The following is a 26,243-nucleotide window of genomic DNA, read 5'->3' as shown; positions in this document are numbered from 1 at the left end:
ATGCATGGGATGGGTGGAGCCAGCCATGACTAAGCAATTTAAGGTTTTCTACATGAAGACCCTGTATACTATGTATGATTTTAAGCACTCGTTGTGTGGTGTGGACGGTTTCATTATTTGAATAATTAATTGATATTAAATTAATATGATTGTTTGAAGATATGACAAAGTCTCTCTCAGTACTGACATTTCCACGACACCACACATCCATTCACCTACTCTGCGTCTCACAAAGGCACAGTAGTTGGTACCAAAAATCTCAAATTTGGACTCATCAGACCAAAGATTGATTTACACCGGTCTAATGTCCATTGCTTGTGTTTCTTGGCCCAACCAATTCTCTTCTTCTTATTGGTGTCCTTTAGTAGTGGTTTCTTTGCAGCAATTCGACGATGAAGGCCTGATTCACACAGTCTCCTCTGAATAGTTGATGTTGAGATGTGTCTGTTACTTGAACTCTGACGTTCAAAGTTCTTGGAATTTTCCGAATTGACTGACCTTCATGTCTTAAAGTAATGATGGACTGTCATTTCTCTTTGCTTATTTGAGCCGTTCTTGCCATAATATGGACTTGGTCTTTTACCAAATAGGGATATCTTCTGTATGCCAACCATACCTTGTCACAACACAACTGATTGCCTCAAATGCATTAAGAAGGAAAGGATTTCCACAAATTAACTTTTAACAAGGCACACCTGTTAATTGAAATGCATTCCAGGTGACTAACTCATGAAGCTGGTTGAGAGAATGTCAATAGTGTGCAAAGCTGTCATGAAGGCAAAGGGTGGTTTGTTTAACACTTTTTTGATTAGTTTAACACTTTTTTTGGTTACAACGTGATTCCATATGTGCTATTTCATAGGTTTGATGTCTTCACTATTATTCTACAAGGTAAAAAATTGTCAAAATTAAGGAAATCCCTTGAATGAGTAGGTGTGTCCAAACGTTTGACTGGTACTGTATATAAATGCATATCGAACAGGAATTTACTGTATATTCAATAAAACAAATAGAGCAATGTGATATTACTGATTACTTTCTCTCTCCATGTAGGGGATTGGGGCTAATGAACCGATGAACTGCTGTCACCAGATAGATGCCCAAGCCTCAAAACCAGTTACTCAACATTTAAAAATCATATGAAATACAGGTATGTTGAACATTTGAACATAATTTGTTTCACAAATTAATGTTATACTCACAGTTATTACTTATTCTTCTGGATAGCCTCTCCGGGGAAGGACCCCAACAATTCTCCATTTTAAATATTTGGGTGTAGATATATTTCCTTCCTTTGATAAAATCATTGGTGTCTCCTACTGTCCTGGAAGAGGTGGTCTTCACTGATATATCCCTTAAGCAATGCAAACTACACTTTAGTGCTATTATTGCTCACACAATCTCTATTTGGCACAAAATTGAAAAACAATGTAACTGTGAATCAACATGGCATGCCCATACTCCAATATTTCACAATAATGCCTTGAGATCTGGAGGGTGGCCTTTTGCCCAAGGATGCCTTCTACACAAGGACGCCAGAGGACAAAAATCAGTTAACCACCTAACTGAGGAACTCAATTTAACCTTGTGCAATACCCTAGATGCAGTTGCACCCCTAAAACCTAAAAACATTTCTCATAAGAAACTAGCTCCCTGGTACACAGAAAAGACCCGAGCTCTGAAGCAAGCTTCCAGAAAATTGGAACGGAAATGGCGCCACACCAAACGGGAAGTCTTCCGACTAGCTTGGAAAGACAGTACCGTGCAGTATCATAGAGCCCTCACTGCTGCTCGATCATCCTATTTTTCTAACTTAATTGAGGAAAATAAGAACAATCTGAAAGCTAACTAAAAAGCAGCATTCCCCAAGAGAAGATGGCTTTCACTGATAAATTCATGAACTTCTTTGAGGAAAAGATCATGATTATTAGAAAGCAGATTAAGGACTCCTCTTTAAATCTGCGTATTCCTTCAAAGCTCAGTTGTCAAGAGGATCAAGAGAGAAGCTCAAGTGTTTTAGTACTATATCTCTTGACACAATGATGAAAATAATCATGGCCTCTAAACCTTCAAGCTGCATACTGGACCCTATTCCAACTAAACTACTGAAAGAGCTGCTTCCTGTGCTTGGCCCTCCTATGTTGAACATAATAAACGGCTCTCTATCCACCGGATGTGGACCAAACTCACTAAAAGTGGCAGTAATAAAGCCTCTCTTCAAAAAGCCAAACCTTGACCCAGAAAATATAAAAAACTATTGGCCTATATCGAGTCTTCCATTCCTCTCAAAACTCTTTGAAAAGGCTGTTGAGCAGCAACTGACTGCCTTCCTGAAGACAAACAATGTATATGAAATGCTTCAGTCTGGTTTTAGACCCATCATAGCACTGAGACGGCACTTGTAAAGGTGGTAAATGACCTTTTAATGGCATCAGACCGAGGCTCTGCATCTGTCCTCGTGCTCCTAGACCTTAGTGCTGCTTTTGATACCATCGATCACCACATTCTTTTGGAGAGATTGGAAACCCAAATTGGTCTACACGGACAAGTTCTGGCCTGGTTTAGATCTTATCTGTCAGAAAGATATCAGTTTGTCTCTGTGAATGGTTTGTCCTCTGACAAATCAACTGTAAATTTCGGTGTTCCTCAAGGTTCCATTTTAGGACCACTATTGTTTTCACTATATATTTTACCCCTTGGGGATGTCATTCGAAAAAAAACACACACACACACACACACACACACACACACACACACACACACACACACACACACACACACACACACACACACAGAACAGCTTGAATAAAATCAAATTTGATTTGATCAGAAAAGGAGCCTCAGCAACAAAGGGGTTTTAATTTTCAGCGTTTTTCTTGTGGGAGCAAATTCCACTGGCTTCTCTCTATTTCCTTGCCTTGTGTTATGAAACAAGAGTTGGCTTATTTTTTCAGATCTCCACGAGGGCTATGCCCCCCCCAAGCCTCGTAATACAAACCCCTTGCTTCAGTATTTACTTAGTTTTTTTTTATTAATGTAAAGGCCTCAACATTTTAACCGTTTGTGAAAATGTAGATGAGCCGCGTAGTACTGTAATCACATGGATCTAACTAAGAGTTTGAAGCCACATAAAACCTTTGAACTCATTATTAGTCAAAGATCCAGCAAACATTAAACAGGTAGAAAGAGAGAGAGAAGAAAGTCTCCCCCCAAAACAGCTGAACAATCATTACAAACCTGGCAGTTATGACAGGTTCTGGCATCTGCTGACAATATGTCAAATCAAATCCCTTCAATCCAATGTTCTCTCGGAAGGATTTGTATGTATTGTTAGATACTACTGCACGTTTGGAGCTGGGAACATAAACGTTTCCCTACATCCGCTAAATATGTGTTTGCCACCAATAACATTTGATTTGAACAAAGTTCTGAAGAAACTGGTTGAGGTGAAACGGTGAGACAGAGAGAGAGAGAGAGAGAGAGAGAGAGACAGAGAGAGAAACAGAGAGAGAGAGACAGTGAGTGAGTGAGTAGAGAGAGGAGTGAGTGAGTGTGTGTGTGTGTGCCATGATTCCTTTCTTCCAGTTCTGTCGATACCACTTAGTTTATTTAACACAGATATTTAAATGACACAAGTTCAAGACAAACAAGCTAAAACATGAACTTGTAGACATCCTGACTTCCCATCCCAGACAGTAGTTGACTGGAAGACATCTATAAGAAGCCCAGCCCTGTATTACAGTAGCTATCCAAAACAACACGCCTCCGTGCTCTGAACATTCACCAATATCTCAACGTTCTAATGCCTAGAATACCAGAGCTGTTCACATTATAAATAACCAACTTAAAGTTCAAAAAGGCGTTTTACATTATCTGCACCCCAAATGGGACCCTATTCCCTATAATACAGCAAGTAGTGCACTACTTGTGATCCACAGGCCTATGGTAAGATGTCCATTGAAATGGATGTAAACATCTATTCATTTTTTTTATTCTTCAGCAGTGGAGAGGCAGGCGTGCATCGTGGTCTCTGTGAAGAGGACAAGAGAACAGAACATTGGAGGATGTGCACTGCCCTGCAACAGACGCCAGGTCTGTTCGCTATGGTGTCAACAAACAAACAAAAACAACTACTTAAAAAAATACAGCAGGCTAGCTCTGTTCTTTTAGTTAGCATCCCTGACCTTTCAGAAGTGCTAGAAGCGTGTAACTTTATAAAAAAATATACTTTAATAACCAAACCCACAAACTACACATAAATATAATCTCAGTTCAGAAAAACAAGCTAAACTAACTGTAGCATATGGTGCTACTCGTTTTAGGACCACTATTGTTTTCACTATATATTTTACCTCTTGCGGATGTTATTTGAAAACATAATGTTAACTTTCACTGCTATGCAGATGACACACAGCTGTACATTTCAATGAAACATGTTGAAGCCCCAAAATTGCCCTTGCTAGAAGCATGTGTTTCAGACATAAGGAAGTGGATGGCTGCAAACTTTCTACTTTTAAACTCAGACAAAACAGAGATGCTTGTTCTAGGTCCCAAGAAACAAAGAGATCTTCTGTTGAATTTGACAATTAATCTTAATGGTTGTACAGTCGTCTCAAATAAAACTGTGAAGGACCTCGGCGTTAGTCTGGACCCTGATCTCTCTTTTGAAGAACATATCAAGACCATTTCAAGGACAGCCTTTTTCCATCTACGTAACATTGCAAAAATCAGAAACTTTCTGTCCAAAAATGATGCAGAAAAATTAATCCATGCTTTTGTCACTTCTCAGTTAGACTACTTCAATGCTCTACTTTCTGGCTACCCGGATAAAGCACTAAATAAACTTCAGTTAGTGCTAAATACAGCTGCTAGAATCCTGACTAGAACAAAACAAATTGATCATATTACTCCAGTGCTAGCCTCCCTACACTGGCTCCCTGTAGGCAAGGCAAGGACTGATTTCAAGGTTTTACTGCTAACCTACACAGCGTTACATGGGCTTGCTCCTACCCATCTCTCCGATTTGGTCCTGCCGTACATACCTACACGTACGCTACGGTCACAAGACGCAGGCCTCCTAATTGTCCCTAGAATTTCTAAGCAAACAGCTGGAGGCAGGGCTTTCTCTTATAGAGCTCCGTTTTTATGGAATGGTCTGCCTACCCATGTAAGAGACGCAAACTCGGTCTCAACCTTTAAGTCTTTACTGAAGACTCATCTCTTCAGTGGGTCATATGATTGAGTGTAGTCTGGCCCAGGAGTGGGAAGGTGAACGGAAAGGCTTTGGAGCAACGAACCGCCCTTGCTGTCTCTGCCTGGCCGGTTCCCCTTTATCCACTGGGATTCTCTGCCTCTAACCCTATTACAGGGGCTGAGTCACTGGCTTACTGGGGCTCTTTCATACCGTCCCTGGGAGGGGTGCGTCACTTGAGTGGGTTGAGTCATTGATGTGATCTTCCTGTCTGGGTTGGCGCCCCCCCCCTTGGGTTGTGTCATGGCGGAGATCTTTGTGGGCTATACTCAGCCCTGTCTCAGGATGGTAAGTTGGTGGTTGAAGATATCCCTCTAGGGGTGTGGGGGCTGTGCTTTGGCAAAGTGGGTGGGCTTATATCCTTCCTGTTTGGCCCTGTCCGGGGGTATCATCAGATGGGGCCACAGTGTCTCCTGACCCCTCCTGTCTCAGCCTCCAGTATTTATGCTGCAGTAGTTTATGTGTCGGGGGGCTGGGGTCAGTTTGTTATATCTGGAGTACTTCTCCTGTCCAATTTGGTGTCCTTTGTGAATTTAAGTGTGCTCTCTCTAATTCTCTCTTTCTCTCTTTCTTTCTCTCTGAGGACCTGAGCCCTAGGACCATGCCTCAGGACTAACGGACATGATGACTCCTTGCTGTCCCCAGTCCACCTGGCCGTGCTGCTGCTCCAGTTTCAACTGCTCTGCCTTATTATTATTGGACCATGCTGGTCATTTATGACCATTTGAACATCTTGGCCATGTTCTGTTATAATCTCCACCTGGCACAGCCAGAACAGGACTGGCCACCCCACATAGCCTGGTTCCTCTCTAGGTTTCTTCCTAGGTTTTGGCCTTTCTAGGGAATTTTTCCTAGCCACCATGCTTCTACACCTGGTTGGCTTGCTGTTTGGGGTTTTAGGCTGGGTTTCTGTACAGCAATTTGAGATACAGTGCCTTGCGGAAGTATTCGGCCCCCTTGAACTTTGTGACCTTTTGCCACATTTCAGGCTTCAAACATAAAGATATAAAACTGTATTTTTTTGTGAAGAATCAACAACAAGTGGGACACAATCATGAAGTGGAATGACATTTATTGGATATTTCAAACTTTTTTAACAAATCAAAAACTGAAAAATCGGGCGTGCAAAATTATTCAGCCCCTTTACTTTCAGTGCAGTAAACTCTCTCCAGAAGTTCAGTGAGGATCTCTGGATGATCCAATGTTGTCCTAAATGACTAATGATGATAAATACAATCCACTTGTGTGTAATCAAGTCTCCGTATAAATGCACCTGCACTGTGATAGTCTCAGAGGTCCGTTAAAAGCGCAGAGAGCATCATGAAGAACAAGGAACACACCAGGCAGGTCCGAGATATTGTTGTGAAGAAGTTTAAAGCCGGATTTGGATACAAAAAGATTTCCCAAGCGTTAAACATCCCAAGGAGCACTGTGCAAGCGATAATATTGAAATGGAAGGAGTATCAGACCACTGCAAATCTACCAAGACCTGGCAGTCCCTCTAAACTCTCAGCTCATACAAGGAGAAGACAGATCAGAGATGCAGCCAAGAGGCCCATGATCACTCTGGATGAACTGCAGATATCTAAAGCTGAGGTGGGAGACTCTTTCCATAGGACAACAATCAGTCGTATATTGCACAAATCTGGCCTTTATGGAAGAGTGGCAAGAAGAAAGCAATTTCTTAAAGATATCCATAAAAAGTGTTGTTTAAAGTTTGCCACAAGCCACCTGGGAGACACACCAAACATGTGGAAGAAGGTGCTCTGGTCAGATGAAACCAAAATTGAACTTTTTGGCAACAATGCAAAATGTTGTGTTTGGCGTAAAAGCAACACAGCTCATCACCCTGAACACACCATACCCACTGTAAAACATGGTGGTGGCAGCATCATGGTTTGGGCCTGCTTTTCTTCAGCAGGGACAGGAAAGATGGTTAAAATTGATGGGAAGATGGATGGAGCCAAATACAGGACCATTCTGGAAGAAAATCAGATGGAGTCTGCAAAAGACCTGCGACTGGGATGGAGATTTGTCTTCCAACAAGACAATGATCCAAAACATAAAGCAAAATCTACAATGGAATGGTTCAAAAATAAACATATGCAGGTGTTAGAATGTCCATGTCAAAGTCCAGAGCTGAATCCAATCGAGAATCTGTGGAAAGAACTGAAAACTGCTGTTCACAAATGCTCTCCATCCAACCTCACTGAGCTCGAGCTGTTTTGCAAGGAGGAATGGGAAAAAATGTCAGTCTCTTGATGTGCAAAACTGATAGAGACATACCCCAAGCGACTTACAGCTGTAATCGCAGCAAAATGTGGCGCTACAAAGTATTAACTTAAGGGGGCTGAATAATTTTGCACGCCCAATTTTTCAGTTTTTCAATTTGTTAAAAAAGTTTAAAATATCCAATAAATGTCGTTCCACTTCATGATTGTGTCCCACTTGTTATACAGTTTTATATCCTTATGTTTGAAGCCTGAAATGTGGCAAAAGGTCGCAGAGTTCAAGGGGGCCGAATACTTTCGCAAGGCACTGTATCAGCTGATGTACGAAGGGCTATATAAATACATTTTATTTGATTTTGCATCCCCCCAATGCACCAAATGTGGAATCTGCACCCTTGCCGATATCATGGACAGTACTGGTTTGAGAATATCCCAAGTTCTGTAAGATACAGACACATTACCAAACAACTTTTTTTTCTATATTTACAACTTATGTCAGATATGCTGGCCTCTGGAGTCCCTTGGGGTACTCATCTACTGAACCATCCAATGATAGGGTTTATAAATTAATTATCTGGACACCCGAAAGGACTGATCTCTATAATACAGTATATATATAGAAAAGTATGTGGACACCCCTTAAATTTTTGGGGGATTCATCTATTTCAGCCAGACCCATTGTGGACATGTGTATAAAATCTAGCACACAGCCATGCAATCTCCATAGAAAAATATTGACAGTAGAATGGCCTTACTGAAGATGTCAGTGACTTTCAACGTGGCACCGTCATAGGACACAACCTTTCCGAAAAGTCAGTTAGTCAAATTTCTGAGATCTGCCCCGGTCAACTGCAAGCGCTGCTATAAGTTGAAAACATCTAGGAGCAACAACGGCTCAGCCACGAAGTGGTAGGCCACACAGGCTCACAGAACGGAACGCCGAGTGCTGAAGCGCGTAACGAGTAAAAATTGTCTGTCCTCGGTTGCAACACTCACTACTGAGTTCCAAACTGTCTCTGGAAGAAACGTCAGCACAATAACTTTTTTCGTCAGGAGGGCGGATGTGCGCGGGCGGATGGGGACTGAGGGGAGAAAGGGTTAGGATTATTTTTGTATGCATTTCTTTTATCGTTTTTCTTTTGTACCTGTAACCACCCCCCCTCAAAAAAATAAAAAATAAATAAATAAAAAGGTGTTCACGCAAAAAAGTAGAGCATCAGTCTGTGACTGCCTTGATATGTGATATCCCCTGTGAAGTCTAGGTGAGGGGCAGAACTGTCATTTGTCCAGAAGGGTGTGTTGGTTTGTGTGTGTGTGTTTATGTTTGTGTGTTTGTGTGTGAGTGACACTCATCTGTCTCTATTATCAGCAGGAGGTTCAAGCAGGCAGGCAGATAATAACCAACGGACAGCACAGTTAAATAGTAGTAGGGTGAGTGGAAATAGGTACTTACTGTACTGCGTAGCATAATATAGTATAGTATAGTATAGTATAGCATAGTGTTGTATGGTATAGTATAGTATTTCATTGTATAGTATAGCATAGCATAGTATAGTATAGTATTATATAGTACAGTATAGCATAGTATAGAATAGTATAGTATAGTGTAGTATAGTATAGTATAGTATAGTGTTGTATAGTATAGTATAGTATAGTATGGTATAGTATTGTATAGTATTGAATGGTATTGTATAGTATAACATAACATACTATAGTATAGTGTAGTATAGTACAGCACAGTACAGCATAGTATAGTATAGTATAGCGTAGTATAGTACAGTATGGTATAGTGTAGTATAGTATAGTATAGCGATGTATAGTATAGTGTAGTATAGTGTGGTATAGTATAGTGTATATATATATATATATAGTATATATATAGTATGGCATGATATGGTATAGTACGGTATAGTACGGTATGGTAGAGTACGGTATGGTATAGTATAGTATATGGTATAGTACTGTATAGTATAGTATAGTAGGATATGGTATAGTACTGTATAGTATGTTATAGTATAGTATGATATGGTATAGCATGATATGGTCTAGTATAATATGATAGTATAGTATGGTATAGTATGGTATGACATAGTAAGATATGTCATGGCATGGTATGGTGTGGTATAGTATGATATAGTATGGTATGGTATAGCATGGCATAGTACTGTACAGTATGGTGTAGTATAGCATGGTATGTCTAGTGTAGTATGGTATAGTACTGTACAGTATGGTGTAGTATAGCATGGTATGTATATGTATATGTATATAGTATAGTATAGTATGGTATAGTATGGTATGATAAAGTAGGATATGGCATGGTATGGTGTGGTATAGCATGATACGGTCTAGTACAGTATGGTGTAGTATAGCATGGTATGTCTAGTGTAGTATGGTATAGTACTGTACAGTATGGTGTAGTATAGCATGGTATGTATATGTATATGTATATAGTATAGTATAGTATGGTATAGTATGGTATGATAAAGTAGGATATGGCATGGTATGGTGTGGTATAGCATGATACGGTCTAGTATAGAATGGTATAGTATAGTACTGCACAGTATGGTATAGTATAGTATAGTATGGTATAGTTTGGCATGGTATAGTGTCATATGATATGGTATGGTGTGGTATAGTTTTTGGATAGTATAGTATTGTATGATATAGTATGGTATAGTATTGTATGGTATAATATAGTATGGTATAGTATTGTATATTATTGTATGGTATAGTATGGTATAGTATTGTATAGTATTGTATGACATGGTATAGTGTCGTATGATATGGTATGGTGTGGTATGGTATGGTATGGTATAGTATAGTATGGTATAGTTTTAGTATAGTATAGTATTGTATGATATAGCATGGTATAGTATTGTATAGTATTGTATGGTATAGTATGGTATAGTATAGTATAGTATGGTATAGTTTGGCATGGTATAGTGTCGTATGATATGGTATAGTGTGCTATAGTATGGTATGGTATGGTATAGCATGATATGGTACAGTTTTAGTATAGTATAGTATTGTATGATATAGTATTGTATAGCATTGTATGGTATAGTATGGTATAGCATTGTATAGTATGGTATAGTATTGTATATTATTGTATGGTATAGTATGGTATAGTATGGTATAGTATTGTATAGTATTTTATGGTATAGTATGGTATAGTATGGTATAGTATGGTATAGTATTGTACAGTATTGTATGGTATAGTATTGTATAGTATGGTATAGTATAGTATTGTATGGTATAGTATGGTATAGTATGGTATAGCATTGTATAGTATGGTATAGTATTGTATAGTATTGCATGGTATAGTGTGGTATAGTATTGTATAGTATTGTATGGTATAGTATTGTATGGTATAGTGTGGTATAGTATTGTATAGTATTGTATGGTATAGTATTGTATAGCATGGTATAGTATTGTATAGTTTTGTATGGTATAGTAGTGTATGGTATAGCATTGTATAGTATTGTATGGTAGAGTATTGTATAGTATGGTATGGTATAGTATGGTATAGTATTGTATAGTATTGTATGGTATAGTATTGTATAGTGTTGTATGATATAGTATGGTATAGTATTGTATAGTATAGTATGGTATAGTATTGTATAGTATTGTATAGTATTGCATAGTATTGTATAGTATTGTATTGTATAGTATTGTATAGTATTGTATGGTATAGTATGGTATAGTATGGTATAGTATTGTATAGTATTGTATTGTATGGTATTGTATAGTATTGTATAGTATTGTATGGTATAGTATTGTATAGCATGGTATAGTATTGTATAGTATTGTATGGTATAGTATTGTATAGTATTGTATGGTATTGTATAGTATGGTATAGTATTGTATAGTATTGTATGGTATAGTATTGTATAGCATGATATAGTATTGTATAGTATGTATGGTATAGTATTGTATGGTATAGCATTGTATAGTATTGTATGGTATAGTATTGTATAGTATTGTATGGTATAGTATGGTATAGTATTGTATAGTATTGTATGGTATAGTATGCTATACACATCTAAATTGCACCTGGGCTGTAGTAATACAGTATGGCCTTTCTCTTAAATTTCAAAGACGATGGTACAAAAAAAACATTTTTTTCTTTCTATTATCTCTTACCAGATCTAATGTGTTATATTCTCCTACATTCACTTCACATTTCTACAAACTTCAAAGTATTTCCTTTCAAATGTTATCCAGAATATGCATATCCTTGCCTCAGGTCCTGAGCTACAGCTACATTTGGGTATGTCATTTAGGGGAAAATTAAAAATGTGTGTGTGGAGGCGTCACCGTCACCGCCATAATTATGTTTTTGTTTTTTAATTGTCTAATAAATTCAATCAGTCAATCTGTTTAGCCTGCTAGCCCTGAGAACGGCTAGCATTTCCAGTCATACAACATTCTCTGTGTCATTAATAAAGACCACAGAGCTTAAAACACCAGAACTGCTAAAGAGGTCATTTGGACTGCTCATGAATTATTACTCTGCCATTTTTTAAAGTCATTCCCCCCCAGTCCTTGACTTTTCTTAAATAAGTCTATGTAACACACTGTCAGTGATAGATTCTTAACATCACAACAGAACTGAAGTTATAACCAGTTTTAGGAGGGCATGTCATTTTTTTGGTTTCCCCCCGTTGCTCCTCCTTCTCCCGACAGTAGGACCTGCTCCACCCCTTCTCCCAAAAACAGGGCCTGCTCCACTTCTTCTCCCAACAGTAGGGCCTCTCGTGCCTCTGTCGTTGTTCTAACTCCTCGTATCGTCGCCGTTCCGATCTCGCTGCCTCCAACTGCTCCCTTGGACGGCGATGTTCTCTGGCCTGCGTCCAGGGTCCTTCTCCATCCAGGATGTCCTCCCATGTCCATTCCTCCTGGCCACGCTGCTTGGTCCGTTTTTGGTGGGATCTTCTGTCACGCTCGTTGAAATGAGTAGACTAAGGTGCAGCGTGAATAGAGTTCCACATATTTTAATAAACTGAAACTCACCAAAACAAAACAATAAAGCACAAACGAAATGTAAAGCTACTGGTGTGCACATGTAACAGTATGACTTTAGACCGTCCCCTCGCCCATACCCGGACGCAAACCAGGGACCCTCTGCACACATCAACAACAGTCACCCTTGAAGCATCGTTACCCATCGCTCCACAAAAGCCACAGCTCTTGCAGAGCAAGGGGAACCACTACTTTAAGGTCTCAGAGCAAGTGATGTGACCAATTGAAACGCTATTTAGCGCGCACCGCTAACTAAGCTAGCCGTTTCACATCCGTTACACTCACCCCCCTTTTGACCTCCTCCTTTTCCGCAGCAACCAGTGATCCAGGTCACGGCACCAATGTAACAGTATAACTTTAGACCGTCCCCTCGCCCATACCCAGGCGCGATCCAGGAACCCTCTGCACACATCAACAACAGTCACCCTCGAAGCATCGTTACCCATCGCTCTACAAAAGCCGCGGCCCTGACAGAGCAAGGGGAACCACTACTTCAAGGTCTCAGAGCAAGTGACGTCACCGATTGAAACGCTATATAGCGTGCACCGCTAACTAAGCTAGCCGTTTCACATCCGTTACACACACAGGCAACTAAATGTAGACAATATCCCACAAACACAAATGAGGAAATGGCTACCTAAATATGATTTTGAGTTGAAGATTATAGGCGAAATGCCAGGGGATTCTAACAGGCTGACCACACCAGAAATCCATGTTATTCAATTATTGCACCCACACTGCTCGCACATGTCAACGAGCGTCTGCGTTGCCAAGGGCTAAAATAGAAGTCTTTTCTTTTTCTGACGCGGATCGAACTGCAAATCCTGCCTCTTCCATCTCCTCATTGGTTTATAGAAGCAGGTACCCACGTGCCATGGTTCTACCCACGTGCCATGGTTCTACCCACGTGCCATGGTTCTACCCACGTGCCATGGTTCTACCCACGTGCCATGGTTCTACCCACGTGCCATGGTTCTACCCACGTGCCTTGGTTCTACCCACGTGCCATGGTTCTACCCAAGTGCCATGGTTCTACCCACGTGCCATGGTTCTACCCACGTACGTGCCATGGTTATACCCACGTGCCAAGGTTCTACCCACGTGCCATGGTTCTACCCACGTGCCATGGTTCTACCCACGTGCCATGGTTCTACCCACGTGCCATGGTTCTACCCACGTGCCATGATTATACCCACGTGCCATGGTTCTACCCACGTGCCATGGTTCTACCCACGTGCCATGGTTATACCCACGTGCCATGGTTCTACCCACGTGCCATGGTTCTACCCACGTGCCATGGTTCTACACACGTGCAATGGTTATACCCACGTGCCATGGTTCTACCCACGTGCCATGGTTCTACCCACGTGCCATGGTTCTACCCACGTGCCATGGTTCTACCCACGTGCCATGGTTATACCCACGTGCCATGGTTCTACCCACGTGCCATGGTTATACCCACGTGCCATGGTTCTACCCACGTGCCATGGTTCTACCCACGTGGGTAATTGAAAGACAAACTGCTTTGCCGTTGGTGGAGTAATACTGTGAAAGTGTAGATGCCAATCACCATATAAGTTCAAAGATGAAAAAGCCTGGAAGGAGGAGAGGTGACTAGAAATGATTCCGTTGACCGTTTTATGTGTGGATTAATTGTTGGAGTAGAGGGCCTTGTGCATTTCAGGTAAAATAACAACTCAATGTTTATATCCCTGGACGAATTAGCTAGCAACAGCAAGCTAGCTAAATAGGACAATTTAGCTAGATAGTGCAAGCTAACCATACATGTTTAATGCTTATCGACCTGTTCCCAAATTAATGTAATTGGTTCAGAGTTTGTTTTGATATTTTAACCTGCATGTAGTGATCGCGTTTGGTGTAGGGGGACAAAATAAATGTATACACGATGACGCACGATGGCGCACGATGGCTCACAGCCGGTTTGGGTTCAGCGTAATGGTAACACATTTAAATTATATGCCAAAACACTCCTTGCAAATGCAGAAGGCCTTAGGGTTTGTATAAATCATTAGACATGTTATGTGGTTTTATTTTGAAATAAATGTAGTTTTGATGTCATCTAATTCTGGAATGGAACTGTAGAATGGACGAAGGGGTGGAGGGGTCACAAGGAATTAGTATAGGGGTTATCAAACCTAAAACAAACTTGACATTATTTTAATGTGGTATGATGGTTATGGAGAACCACATGGGGAAAAGGAGACCAGTGAATCGTTAGACTCGGTGGAGAGATACTATCGCCGTGTGTGGGATTTATTGGATGGGATCTGTTCAATTCAGTTAAAATGGGTTTTCAGGAGGATGAAAATGTTTTGAAGAGGGATTTAAATGGTTTCCTTAAGGACAGGGAAAGAAAGGGAGAGGAAACATTTTAATATGTGTCGAAAGCCCTGAATATGAAAAATTCCTAATGAAGAATGATCAACTTCATTATGAATTAAATAGACAGGGAAGATTTCATTATAGAATTCTTGAGAAACACTCTCTATCCAAATTGTACCATTACTTTAGGAGACTATTATTATTTTCATAGGGAGTCATAAAGAGTTATAATTCTAAGTTGATTAGTTATTCGAATTGGTTTATTTTTGATTTAACATGTTGTTTTTTTTAAAACACGTGTTTGAAAGGGGAAAATGACCAGTTCCCTGAGGTAATGGTCTTTGGGGTACTTATACAGTGGTACTGCGTTCAGTCTGCGTATAGAAAGGAGAATATATGTTAATCAGGGATGACAGTTACTTACTGGATTGTGATATATGTATCGCTGATTTCATGTTGTGTTTTTGTTTTGATACAAATATCACAAGATTGGGATCCTGGAGAGGGAATTCTGTGATAGGTTAGGGTGCTATCTTCATGATCTGGTAACTCTTCCTAGAGGTCACCAGTAGAATAAGCGAGTATGGACTAATTTAGGAAAACATATATTTTTTTATAGCAGTAACATTATGTTATGCTTTTTGATTTGCCTTAGAGATTTAAGACTTTTAAGAAAATGTTAATGTAATAATTCGTCATGTAGTCAATGTTTGTCTGGTTTCCTGTTTATTTTACCATTATTTAACATGATGACGCAAGAACAAATTCTTATTTTCAATGACAGCCTAGGATCAGTGGGTTAACTGCCTGTTCTGGGTCAGAACGACAGATTTGTACCATGTCAGCTCGGGGATATGAACTTGCAACCTTTTGGTTACTAGTCCAACGCTCTAACCACTAGGCTACCCTGCCGCCCCATTCCTGAAACAGAAATGTAATAAACTTAACTGTTGTTATGATCTGTGCTTTTTTGAGGTTATCATGGAAGGTGAGGTCAGATCGTTTCTTAATGCATGGTAGGAATATTTTGACCAAAGACAGTTTGTGTAAACTGGGGGGGGGGGGGCTGTAATGAGAAGAGTAATGACCGGCAATAAATGGTTGTTTATAAATGTTCTAACAAGGTTGATGTGTGCCAAGTTGATTAACTGGAATTTGAGCCCTAGTCTCAAAGTAAGAACTGAGGTCAGTCCTTCTAAATGTAATTTATAGAAATGTTTTAGTTGTGATGGGGATACAGCGAGAGAGAATGGCTTAAGCACGATGAGGGGTGGATACGCTGCCAACATTCATGTGGCAGAGAGTCTCCAGAAACGTATCTCTCAGCGTCGTCCTGAGGGGAGGTGGTTTGTTTGGGGGAATCACTGGATGACGGCTCGGGACAAACATGAAAGCTGTTTTTGTTTCCACCTGAATTCAGAATGTTTATGCTGCTAAGTTATTGAAGACATACTTGGTTTATTTTCTCTTTCCAAGTCACTATGTTTTTAGGTTTGGTGGAACATGAGGGTGTTCATGATTCCAGAGGAGGGAATGATGTATCTTGACTAACTGATTTGCGAACATGTTAGAATGTTTATAACTGTAGAAAATGCATTAAGAGTATAGTGTGTTATGGGTTAGATGTAATGATAGAGTATAGTGTGTTGTGGGTTAGATGTAGTGATAGAGTATAGTGTGTTATGGGTTAGATGTAGTGATAGAGGAGTATAGTGTGTTATGGGTTAGATGTAGTGATAGAGGAGTATAGTGTGTTATGGGTTAGATGTAATGATATGGTATAGTGTGTTATGGGTTAGATGTAATAATATAGTATAGTGTGTTATGGGTTAGATGTAATAATAGAGTATAGTGTGTTATTACATTTACATTTAAGTCATTTGGGTTAGATGTAATGATAGTTTACAGTGTGTTGTGGGTTAGATGTAGTGATAGAGTATAGTGTGTTATGGGTTAGATGTAGTGATAGAGGAGTATAGTGTGTTATGGGTTAGATGTAATGATATAGTATAGTGTGTTATGGGTTAGATGTAATAATATAGTATAGTGTGTTATGGGTTAGATGTAATAATAGAGTATAGTGTGTTATGGGTTAGATGTAATAATATAGTATAGTGTGTTATGGGTTAGATGTAATAATAGAGTATAGTGTGTTATGGGTTAGATGTAATTATATAGTATAGTGTGTTATGGGTTAGATGTAGTGATAGAAGAGTATAGTGTGTTATGGGTTAGATGTAGTGATAGAGGAGTATAGTGTGTTATGGGTTAGATGTAATGATATAGTATAGTGTGTTATGGGTTAGATGTAGTGATAGAGGAGTATAGTGTGTTATGGGTTAGATGTAGTGATAGAGTATAGTGTGTTATTGGTTAGATGTAATGATAGAGGAGTATCATTCCCAGACACTATATATTGTTACATGAGATAGCTCATAGAAGAGGGAGGACAGGGATTTAGTTGAATATTACAACTACCTAGATCATGGTGAGAGTAGAAGAGATACCAGTGGCATTTCAGACATTACGGTAAACATTCAGGACACCTGTGACTCAGAGTTCTGTTAGGTTGGATATTATTCCCAACTCATTCATTTTTATCCCATTTCTAACAGCCGGTGAACATTGGACAGATTACATGCAGAAGGTTTTCTCACGGCAGGAGCTGTAGGGACAGTAACTGAAGGAGCTGTAGGGACAGTAACTGAAGGAGCTGTAGGGACAGTAACAGATGGAGCTGTAGGGACAGTAACTGAAGGAGCTGTAGGGACAGTAACTGAAGGAGCTGTAGGGACAGTAACTGAAGGAGCTGTAGGGACAGTAACTGAAGGAGCTGTAGGGACAGTAACTGAAGGAGCAGAAAGGACAGTAACTGAAGGAGCTGTAGGGACAGTAACTGAAGAAGCTGTAGGGACAGTAACTGAAGGAGTAGCAGGGACAGTTACTGAAGGAGTTGTAGGGACAGCAACTGAAGGAGCTGTAGGGACAGTGACTGAAGGAGCTGTAGGGACAGCAACTGAAGGAGTAGTAGGGACAGTAACTGAAGGCGTTGTAGGGACAGTAACTGAAGGAGCTGTAGGGACAGTAACTGAAGGAGCTGTAAGGACAGTAACTGAAGGAGCTGTAGGGACAGTAACTGAAGGAGCTGTAGGGACAGTAACTGAAGAAGCTGTAGGGACAGTAACTGAAGGAGCTGTAGGTACAGTAACTGAAGGAGCTGTGGGGACAGTAGCTGTAGGGACAGTAACTGAAGGAGCTGTAGGGATAGTGACTGAAGGAGCTGTAGGGACAGCAACTGAAGGAGTAGTAGGGACAGTAACTGAAGGCGTTGTAGGGACAGTAACTGAAGGAGCTGTAGGGACAGTAACTGAAGGAGCTGTAGGGACAGTAACTGAAGGAGCTGTAGGGACAGTAACTGAGGAGCTGTAGGGACAGTAACTGAAGGAGTAGCAGCGACAGTAACTGAAGGAGCTGTAGGGACAGTAACTGAAGGAGATGTAGGGACAGTAACTGAAGGAGCTGTAGGGACAGTAACTGAAGGAGCTGTAGGGACAGTAACTGAAGGAGCTGTATGGTCAGTAACTGAACGAGCTGTAGGGACAGTAACTGAAGGAGCTGTAGGGACAGTAACTGAAGGAGCTGTAGGGACAGTAACTGAAGGAGCTGTAGGGACAGTAACTGAAGGAGCTGTAGGGACAGTAACTGAAGGAGCTGTAGGTACAGTAACTGAAGGAGCTGTGGGGACAGTAGGTGTAGGGACAGTAACTGAAGGAGCTGTAGGGACAGTGACTGAAGGAGCTGTAGGGACAGCAACTGAAGGAGTAGTAGGGACAGTAACTGGAGGCGTTGTAGGGACAGTAACTGAAGGAGCTGTAGGGACAGTAACTGAAGGAGCTGTAGGGACAGTAACTGAGGAGCTGTAGGGACAGTAACTGAAGGAGTAGCAGCGACAGTAACTGAAGGAGCTGTAGGGACAGTAACTGAAGGAGCTGTAGGGACAGTAACTGAAGGAGCTGTAGGGACAGTAACTGAAGGAGCTGTAGGGACAGTAACTGAAGGAGCTGTATGGTCAGTAACTGAAGGAGCTGTAGGGACAGTAACTGAAGGAGCTGTAGGGACAGTAACTGAAGGAGCTGTAGGGACAGTAACAGTAGGAGCTGTTGGGACAGTAACTGAAGGAGCTGTAGGGACAGTAACTGAAGGAGCTGTGGGGACAGTAACTGAAGGAGCTGTAGGGACAGTAACTGAAGGAGCTGTAGGGACAGTAACTGAAGGAGCTGTAGGGACAGTAACTGAAGGAGCTGTAGGGACAGTAACTGAAGGAGCTGTAGGGACAGTAACTGAAGGAGCTGTAGGGACAGTAACTGAAGGAGCAGAAAGGACAGTAACTGAAGGAGCTGTAGGGACAGTAACTGAAGAAGCTGTAGGGACAGTAACTGAAGGAGTAGCAGGGACAGTTACTGAAGGAGTTGTAGGGACAGCAACTGAAGGAGCTGTAGGGACAGTGACTGAAGGAGCTGTAGGGACAGCAACTGAAGGAGTAGTAGGGACAGTAACTGAAGGCGTTGTAGGGACAGTAACTGAAGGAGCTGTAGGGACAGTAACTGAAGGAGCTGTAAGGACAGTAACTGAAGGAGCTGTAGGGACAGTAACTGAAGGAGCTGTAGGGACAGTAACTGAAGAAGCTGTAGGGACAGTAACTGAAGGAGCTGTAGGTACAGTAACTGAAGGAGCTGTGGGGACAGTAGCTGTAGGGACAGTAACTGAAGGAGCTGTAGGGATAGTGACTGAAGGAGCTGTAGGGACAGCAACTGAAGGAGTAGTAGGGACAGTAACTGAAGGCGTTGTAGGGACAGTAACTGAAGGAGCTGTAGGGACAGTAACTGAAGGAGCTGTAGGGACAGTAACTGAAGGAGCTGTAGGGACAGTAACTGAGGAGCTGTAGGGACAGTAACTGAAGGAGTAGCAGCGACAGTAACTGAAGGAGCTGTAGGGACAGTAACTGAAGGAGCTGTAGGGACAGTAACTGAAGGAGCTGTAGGGACAGTAACTGAAGGAGCTGTAGGGACAGTAACTGAAGGAGCTGTATGGTCAGTAACTGAACGAGCTGTAGGGACAGTAACTGAAGGAGCTGTAGGGACAGTAACTGAAGGAGCTGTAGGGACAGTAACTGAAGGAGCTGTAGGGACAGTAACTGAAGGAGCTGTAGGGACAGTAACTGAAGGAGCTGTAGGTACAGTAACTGAAGGAGCTGTGGGGACAGTAGGTGTAGGGACAGTAACTGAAGGAGCTGTAGGGACAGTGACTGAAGGAGCTGTAGGGACAGCAACTGAAGGAGTAGTAGGGACAGTAACTGGAGGCATTGTAGGGACAGTAACTGAAGGAGCTGTAGGGACAGTAACTGAAGGAGCTGTAGGGACAGTAACTGAGGAGCTGTAGGGACAGTAACTGAAGGAGTAGCAGCGACAGTAACTGAAGGAGCTGTAGGGACAGTAACTGAAGGAGCTGTAGGGACAGTAACTGAAGGAGCTGTAGGGACAGTAACTGAAGGAGCTGTAGGGACAGTAACTGAAGGAGCTGTATGGTCAGTAACTGAAGGAGCTGTAGGGACAGTAACTGAAGGAGCTGTAGGGACAGTAACTGAAGGAGCTGTAGGGACAGTAACAGTAGGAGCTGTTGGGACAGTAACTGAAGGAGCTGTAGGGACAGTAACTGAAGGAGCTGTGGGGACAGTAACTGAAGGAGCTGTAGGGACAGTAACTGAAGGAGCTGTAGGGACAGTAACTGAAGGAGCTGTAGGGACAGTAACTGAAGGAGCTGTAGGGACAGTAACTGAAGGAGCTGTAGGGACAGTAACAGAAGGAGCTGTTGGGACAGTAACTGAAGGAGCTGTAGGGACAGTAACTGAAGGAGCTGTAGGGGCAGTAACTGAAGGAGCTGTAGGGACAGTAGCTGAAGGAGCTGTAGGGACCTTAACTGAAGGCATAGTTCTCACATGAAGTGAGGTCCAACTGCATAATGGGTGAGAGAAGACACCATGACACATGAAGCAGAGAGAGAGAGAGAGAGAGAGAGAGAGAGAGAGAGAGAGAGAGAGAGACTCAAGCCCACTGTAAGACATACAGCTGGTTTGGGTCTGGGAGCTACTGTAAACATCATAGTTAGATTGTCTGCTTTATGGGTTAATGCATCATATGAGAGGATAGAGGGGTAATTGTACTGTGAACAATATGTTGAAGCCATTGATGTGAAAGCAGATACAGTGCTGAGTTACCTCAGATTATGGATACACACTTGCATATTAGGTGTCATGCCTATCAGGTGAAATGGAAGAGATGGGGAACAAAGTGAAAATGACATAACTTGGGAACAACTCTCGGGAAACCTGGGGCCTAAAGGGTGAAAGCATGAGGAAGCTTTTTAGAGCATTCATTTGTGTGGAGTCCAGCAGGAAAGTATCCTGGAGGCCTAGAGTCGGTTGAAGAGAGAGCGGGAATTGTTATGGTCTCAGACGTTGGTTGTCACGCATATATAATTATGCATAGCTTATCACATCGTTAACACGGTTGTGTTTTGTGTGTCTTTTTGTTCATGTTTTCTAATCATTTGTTAGTTTTTTTAATTCATGTTTTATAATCATTGTTTCTACATGTATTAGTAATTTCCAAGTTTATATGAATTGAACATCAGGGTGCTATTGTTCAAGACGAGGGACTGTTGAATTCAATATTTTTTACATCGAGATATTAAAGACATGATAGATCAGATGCTTAGTATAGTAAAAGAGTCTGGGTCTCTGTAGAAAGACAGATAGCTGTGGAATGTGCTGGAATGTGTTGAGGGATGGGAGCAGAGCAACATGTTGATACAGGGGAGACAGATGGACATCTGTGGATTAGATTTTTTTTTTTTTACCTTTATTTAACCAGGCAAGTCAGTTAAGAACAAATTCTTATTTTCAATGACGGCCTGGGAACAGTGGGTTAACTGCCCGTTCAGGGGCAGAACGACAGATTTGTACCTTGTTAGCTCGGGGGTTTGAACTCACAACCTTCCAGGTTACTAGTCCAACGCTCTAACCACTAGGCTACCCTGGCTACTAGGCTACCCTAACCACTAGGCTACCCTGTCGATTAAGGAGGGGTTGAGGTCAGGAGGTGAGGACAGATTCTCATAAGGGAGTATTAAAGGTTTGGAATCCTGTTACCATCTTTACTCTCTTCCTGTAGGATCAGAAAATGTAAGGATTGGAGAGAAGGATGAGTGTCTTAAGTGGGATATAAATATATCTGGATGGGACAAATGTTGGGTAGTCTGAATTACAGCTGTACAGAACCTTTGGGAAGAATTAAACTTGGTTAAAGCTTCTCTTGTGTTAAAGCTTCTCTTCTCCTGTGTTATTTACTCTGAAAAATAAGAACCTAACACTACCAATTGGATATCATGAAATTGGGGAGAAAAAGAGGGTAAAGGAACAAACATTTACCGCATGGTTGTAACAAAGGTACTCCACAAATACATTTGATTGATCACTTGAATAGTTGTGTTTTTTTTATTTATTACATATAGCCTACAGGAACATAAACTAATAAAAATGCTATTGTGTTTTTGGAAGAAAAAAAAGAGTATTGGAATGTTACCCAAGGCCTACCCAAGGCCTACATAAACACAACCCAATTATTATTACTGTTAGAATGTTGCAGTCAGAATTTCATGATATCTCATTAGCTTGTAGGGGGCTCCGTGGAGAATTTCATGATATCTCATTAGCTTGTAGGGGACTCCGTGGAGAATTTCATGATATCTCATTAGCTTGTAGGGGACTCCGTGGAGAATTTCATGATATCTCATTAGCTTGTTGGGGGCTACATGGAGAATTTCATGATATCTCATTAGCTTGTAGGGGGCTCCATGGAGAATTTCATGATATCTCATTAGCTTGTAGGGTGCTCCATAGAGAATTTCATGATATCTCATTAGATTGTAGGGGGCTCCATGGAGAATTTCATGATATCTCATTAGATTGTAGGGGGCTCCATCGAGATCGAGAATTTCATGATATCTCATTAGATTGTAGGGGGCTCCGTCGAGGCCCCGCGATTCTAGTGTTAATTCTGCTGAGGCCTCTAAATCCTCCCTCTTTTCCAAACTCCTGTGGAGTCAGAGAGCCTTCAGACAATAAAGTGCCATTCACTATTCGGTAGAACGCTAGTGGTGGAAGTTGACCTTTAACGTAGATCTAGGATCAGATTGCCCTTCCACCATTCTAACCTGAACCATTATTGGGATGTAATAACACCTGGTCCTGGGTTAGTGGTAAGGGCAACTTCTACCTGTTCCAAGAAGAGAACTGTCATAGTTTTTTAGGAGCAGCAACACTCCATGGAACAGCAGGTTGGTCATTTTAACGCTGTCATTGTGATGTTTTACATTTCCTGTCAGTGAGTTTCATAACGTGGTGGGTCATAATTTTACAGGTTTGTAAGGTGATTGAGCGAACTGTATTACCTACCAACTCTCATAGTGAATACCAACCAACTCTCATAATGAATAACTACCAACTCTCATAATGAATATCTACCAACTCTCATAGTGAATACCTACCAACTCTCATAATGAATAACCACCAACTCTCATAATGAATACGTACCAACTCTCATAATGAATACCTACCAACTCTCATAGTGAAAACCTACCAATTCTCATAATGAATAACCACCAACTCTCATAATGAATATCTACCAACTCTCATAATGAAAACCTACCAACTCTCATAGTGAATACCTACCAACTCTCATAATGAATAACCACCAACTCTCATAATGAATAACCACCAACTCTCATAATGAATATCTACCAACTCTCATAGTGAATACCTACCAACTCTCATAGTGAATACCTACCAACTCTCATAGTGAATACCTACCAACTCTCATAGTGAATACCTACCAACTCTCATAGTGAATACCTACCAACTCTCATAATGAATACCTACCAACTCTCATAGTGAATACCTACCAACTCTCATAGTGAATACCTACCAACTCTCATAGTGAATACCTACCAACTCTCATAGTGAATACCTACCAACTCTCATAATGAATACCTACAAACTCTCATAGTGAATACCTACCAACTCTCATAATGAATACCTACCAACTCTCATAGTGAATACCTACCAACTCTCATAGTGAATACCTACCAACTCTCATAGTGAATACCTACCAACTCTCATAGTGAATACCTACCAACTCTCATAGTGAATACCTACCAACTCTCATAGTGAATACCTACCAACTCTCATAGTGAATACCTACCAACTCTCATAGTGAATACCTACCAATGCTCATGAGTATATTCCTACAAAGGCAGAGTATGTGATGACGTCTCTGTGTGTTGGTTAATTGGTCAGAGTTGTTGTTGTGGTGATAAAAACGGATGTTGTGCTCTCAGAATAACCAGGAGGGTGTAACAGCACGATGGCTAAAAGACCACTAGAGCGGACTGTTCACCGTCGGATATTTCATATAAGGCAGTGACCTGACTCATCCATCTGTCTTGTATGGTAGCTACTGGTGTCTGGTTATTTTCAGCCTGGTTATTACCAAACCATATCCCAATCTGAACCTGAGCCTGGCTTAACCCTGATAGAACAAATACCTAGCTGAACCCATGGCTTCAGACCCATATTGGGACAGGAGATTTCCCTGTGAGCTCAGTTTGACGGCCATTTTGGAGTTCCTTACCTGCAAGTCAAGGTTAGGGTTGGGGTAGGTTTATATCTACCTGAACGTCAAGGTTAGGGTTGGGGTAGGTAAATATCTACCTGAAAGTCAAGGTTAGGGTTGGGGCAGGTATATATCTACCTGAAAGACAAGGTTAGGGTTGGGGTAGGTTTATATCTACCTGAAAGTCAAGGTTAGGGTTGGGGAAGGTACATATCTACCTGAAAGTCAAGGTTAGGGTTGGGGTAGGTTTATAGCTACCTGAACGTCAAGGTTAGGGTTGGGGTAGGTATATATCTACCTGAAAGTCAAGGTTAGGGTTGGGGCAGGTATATATCTACCTGAAAGTCAAGGTTAGGGTTGGGGCAGGTAAATATCTACCTGAAAGTCAAGGTTAGGGTTGTTGTAGGTAAATATCTACCTGAAAGTCAAGGTTAGGGTTGTTGTAGGTAAATATCTACCTGAAAGTCAAGGTTAGGGTTGGGGTAGGTATATATCTACCTGAAAGTCAAGTTTAGGGTTGGCGTAGGTGTACATTTACCTAAAAGTCAGGGTTAGGGTTGGGGTAGGTGTATATTTACCTGGAAGTCAGGGCTAGGGTTGGGGTAGGTGTATATTTACCTGGAAGTCAGGGCTAGGGTTGGGGTAGGTGTATATTTACCTGGAAGTCAGGGCTAGGGTTGGGGTAGGTGTATATTTACCTGGATGTCAGGGTTAGGGTTGGGGTAGGTGTATATTTACCTGGATGTCAGGGTTAGGGTTGGGGTAGGTGTATATTTACCTGGAAGTCAGGGCTAGGGTTGGGGTAGGTGTATATTTGCCTGGAAGTCAGGGTTAGGGTTGGGGTAGGTGTATATTTACCTGGATGTCAGGGCTAGGGTTGGGGTAGGTGTATATTTACCTGGAAGTCAGGGTTAGGGTTGGGGTAGGTGTATATTTACCTGGAAGTCAGGGCTAGGGTTGGGGTAGGTGTATATTTACCTGGAAGTCAGGGTTAGGGTTGGGGTAGGTGTATATTTACCTGGAAGTCAGGGTTAGGGTTGGGGTAGGTGTATATTTACCTGGAAGTCAGGGTTAGGGTTGGTGTAGGTGTATATTTACCTGGAAGTCAGGGTTAGGGTTGGGGTAGCTGTATATTTACCTGGAAGTCAGGGTTAGGGTTGGGGTAGATGTATATTTACCTGGAAGTCAGGGTTAGGGTTGGGGTAAGGAAGCCAGGCAGAGCGAGAGTTCTCCTGGTACTTGAAGGGGCCACCGAACACACGGGTGATGGCACTGAGGTTGAAGGCACACACCGCAGACGCTGCTATGCTATTCCTGTAGGGGGAGGAGAGGGAGAGAGATGCATATAAATATGTATACAGTACCAGTCAAAAGTTTGGACACACCTACTCATTCCAGGGTTTTGCTTGATTTTTTACTATTTTCTAGATTGTATCCAGCTTCATGAGGTAGTAAGCTGAAATGCATTTCAATTAACAGGTGTGCTTTCTTAAAAAAACTTGTATTTCCTTCTTCACTTCTTCGATATAGGGGGCGCTCTTTTAATTTTTGGATAAAAAAACGTTCCCGGTTTAAACAAGATATTTTGTCACAAAAATATGCTCGACTATGCATATAATTGACAGCTTTGAAAAGAAAACACTCTGACGTTTACAAAACTGCAAAGAT

The 26,243-nt window shown here is 41.4% G+C and overlaps 1 protein-coding gene across 3 annotated transcripts in view; it reads right to left on the bottom strand.

Moving 5' to 3' along the window:
* Positions 1–26,243, bottom strand: part of LOC135517137 (semaphorin-5A-like) — a 372,787-nt gene that overhangs the window by 173,779 nt on the left and 172,765 nt on the right. For all 3 annotated transcript variants that reach the window (XR_010451994.1, XM_064941174.1, XM_064941175.1), the window contains exon 9: positions 25,754–25,889. Coding sequence is in view for 2 of the 3 variants with exons in the window: in XM_064941174.1 (XP_064797246.1) it covers positions 25,754–25,889 (136 nt within the window). In the remaining variant the exon portion in view is untranslated. The remainder of the gene's footprint in view (positions 1–25,753; positions 25,890–26,243) is intronic.

Source organism: Oncorhynchus masou, chromosome 28 (assembly GCF_036934945.1).
Source record: "Oncorhynchus masou masou isolate Uvic2021 chromosome 28, UVic_Omas_1.1, whole genome shotgun sequence".
NCBI classification, from domain to species: Eukaryota; Metazoa; Chordata; class Actinopteri; order Salmoniformes; family Salmonidae; genus Oncorhynchus; species Oncorhynchus masou.
The sequence above is the reverse complement of the archived record's forward strand: the minus strand, read 5'-3'. Positions and strand labels throughout refer to the sequence as shown.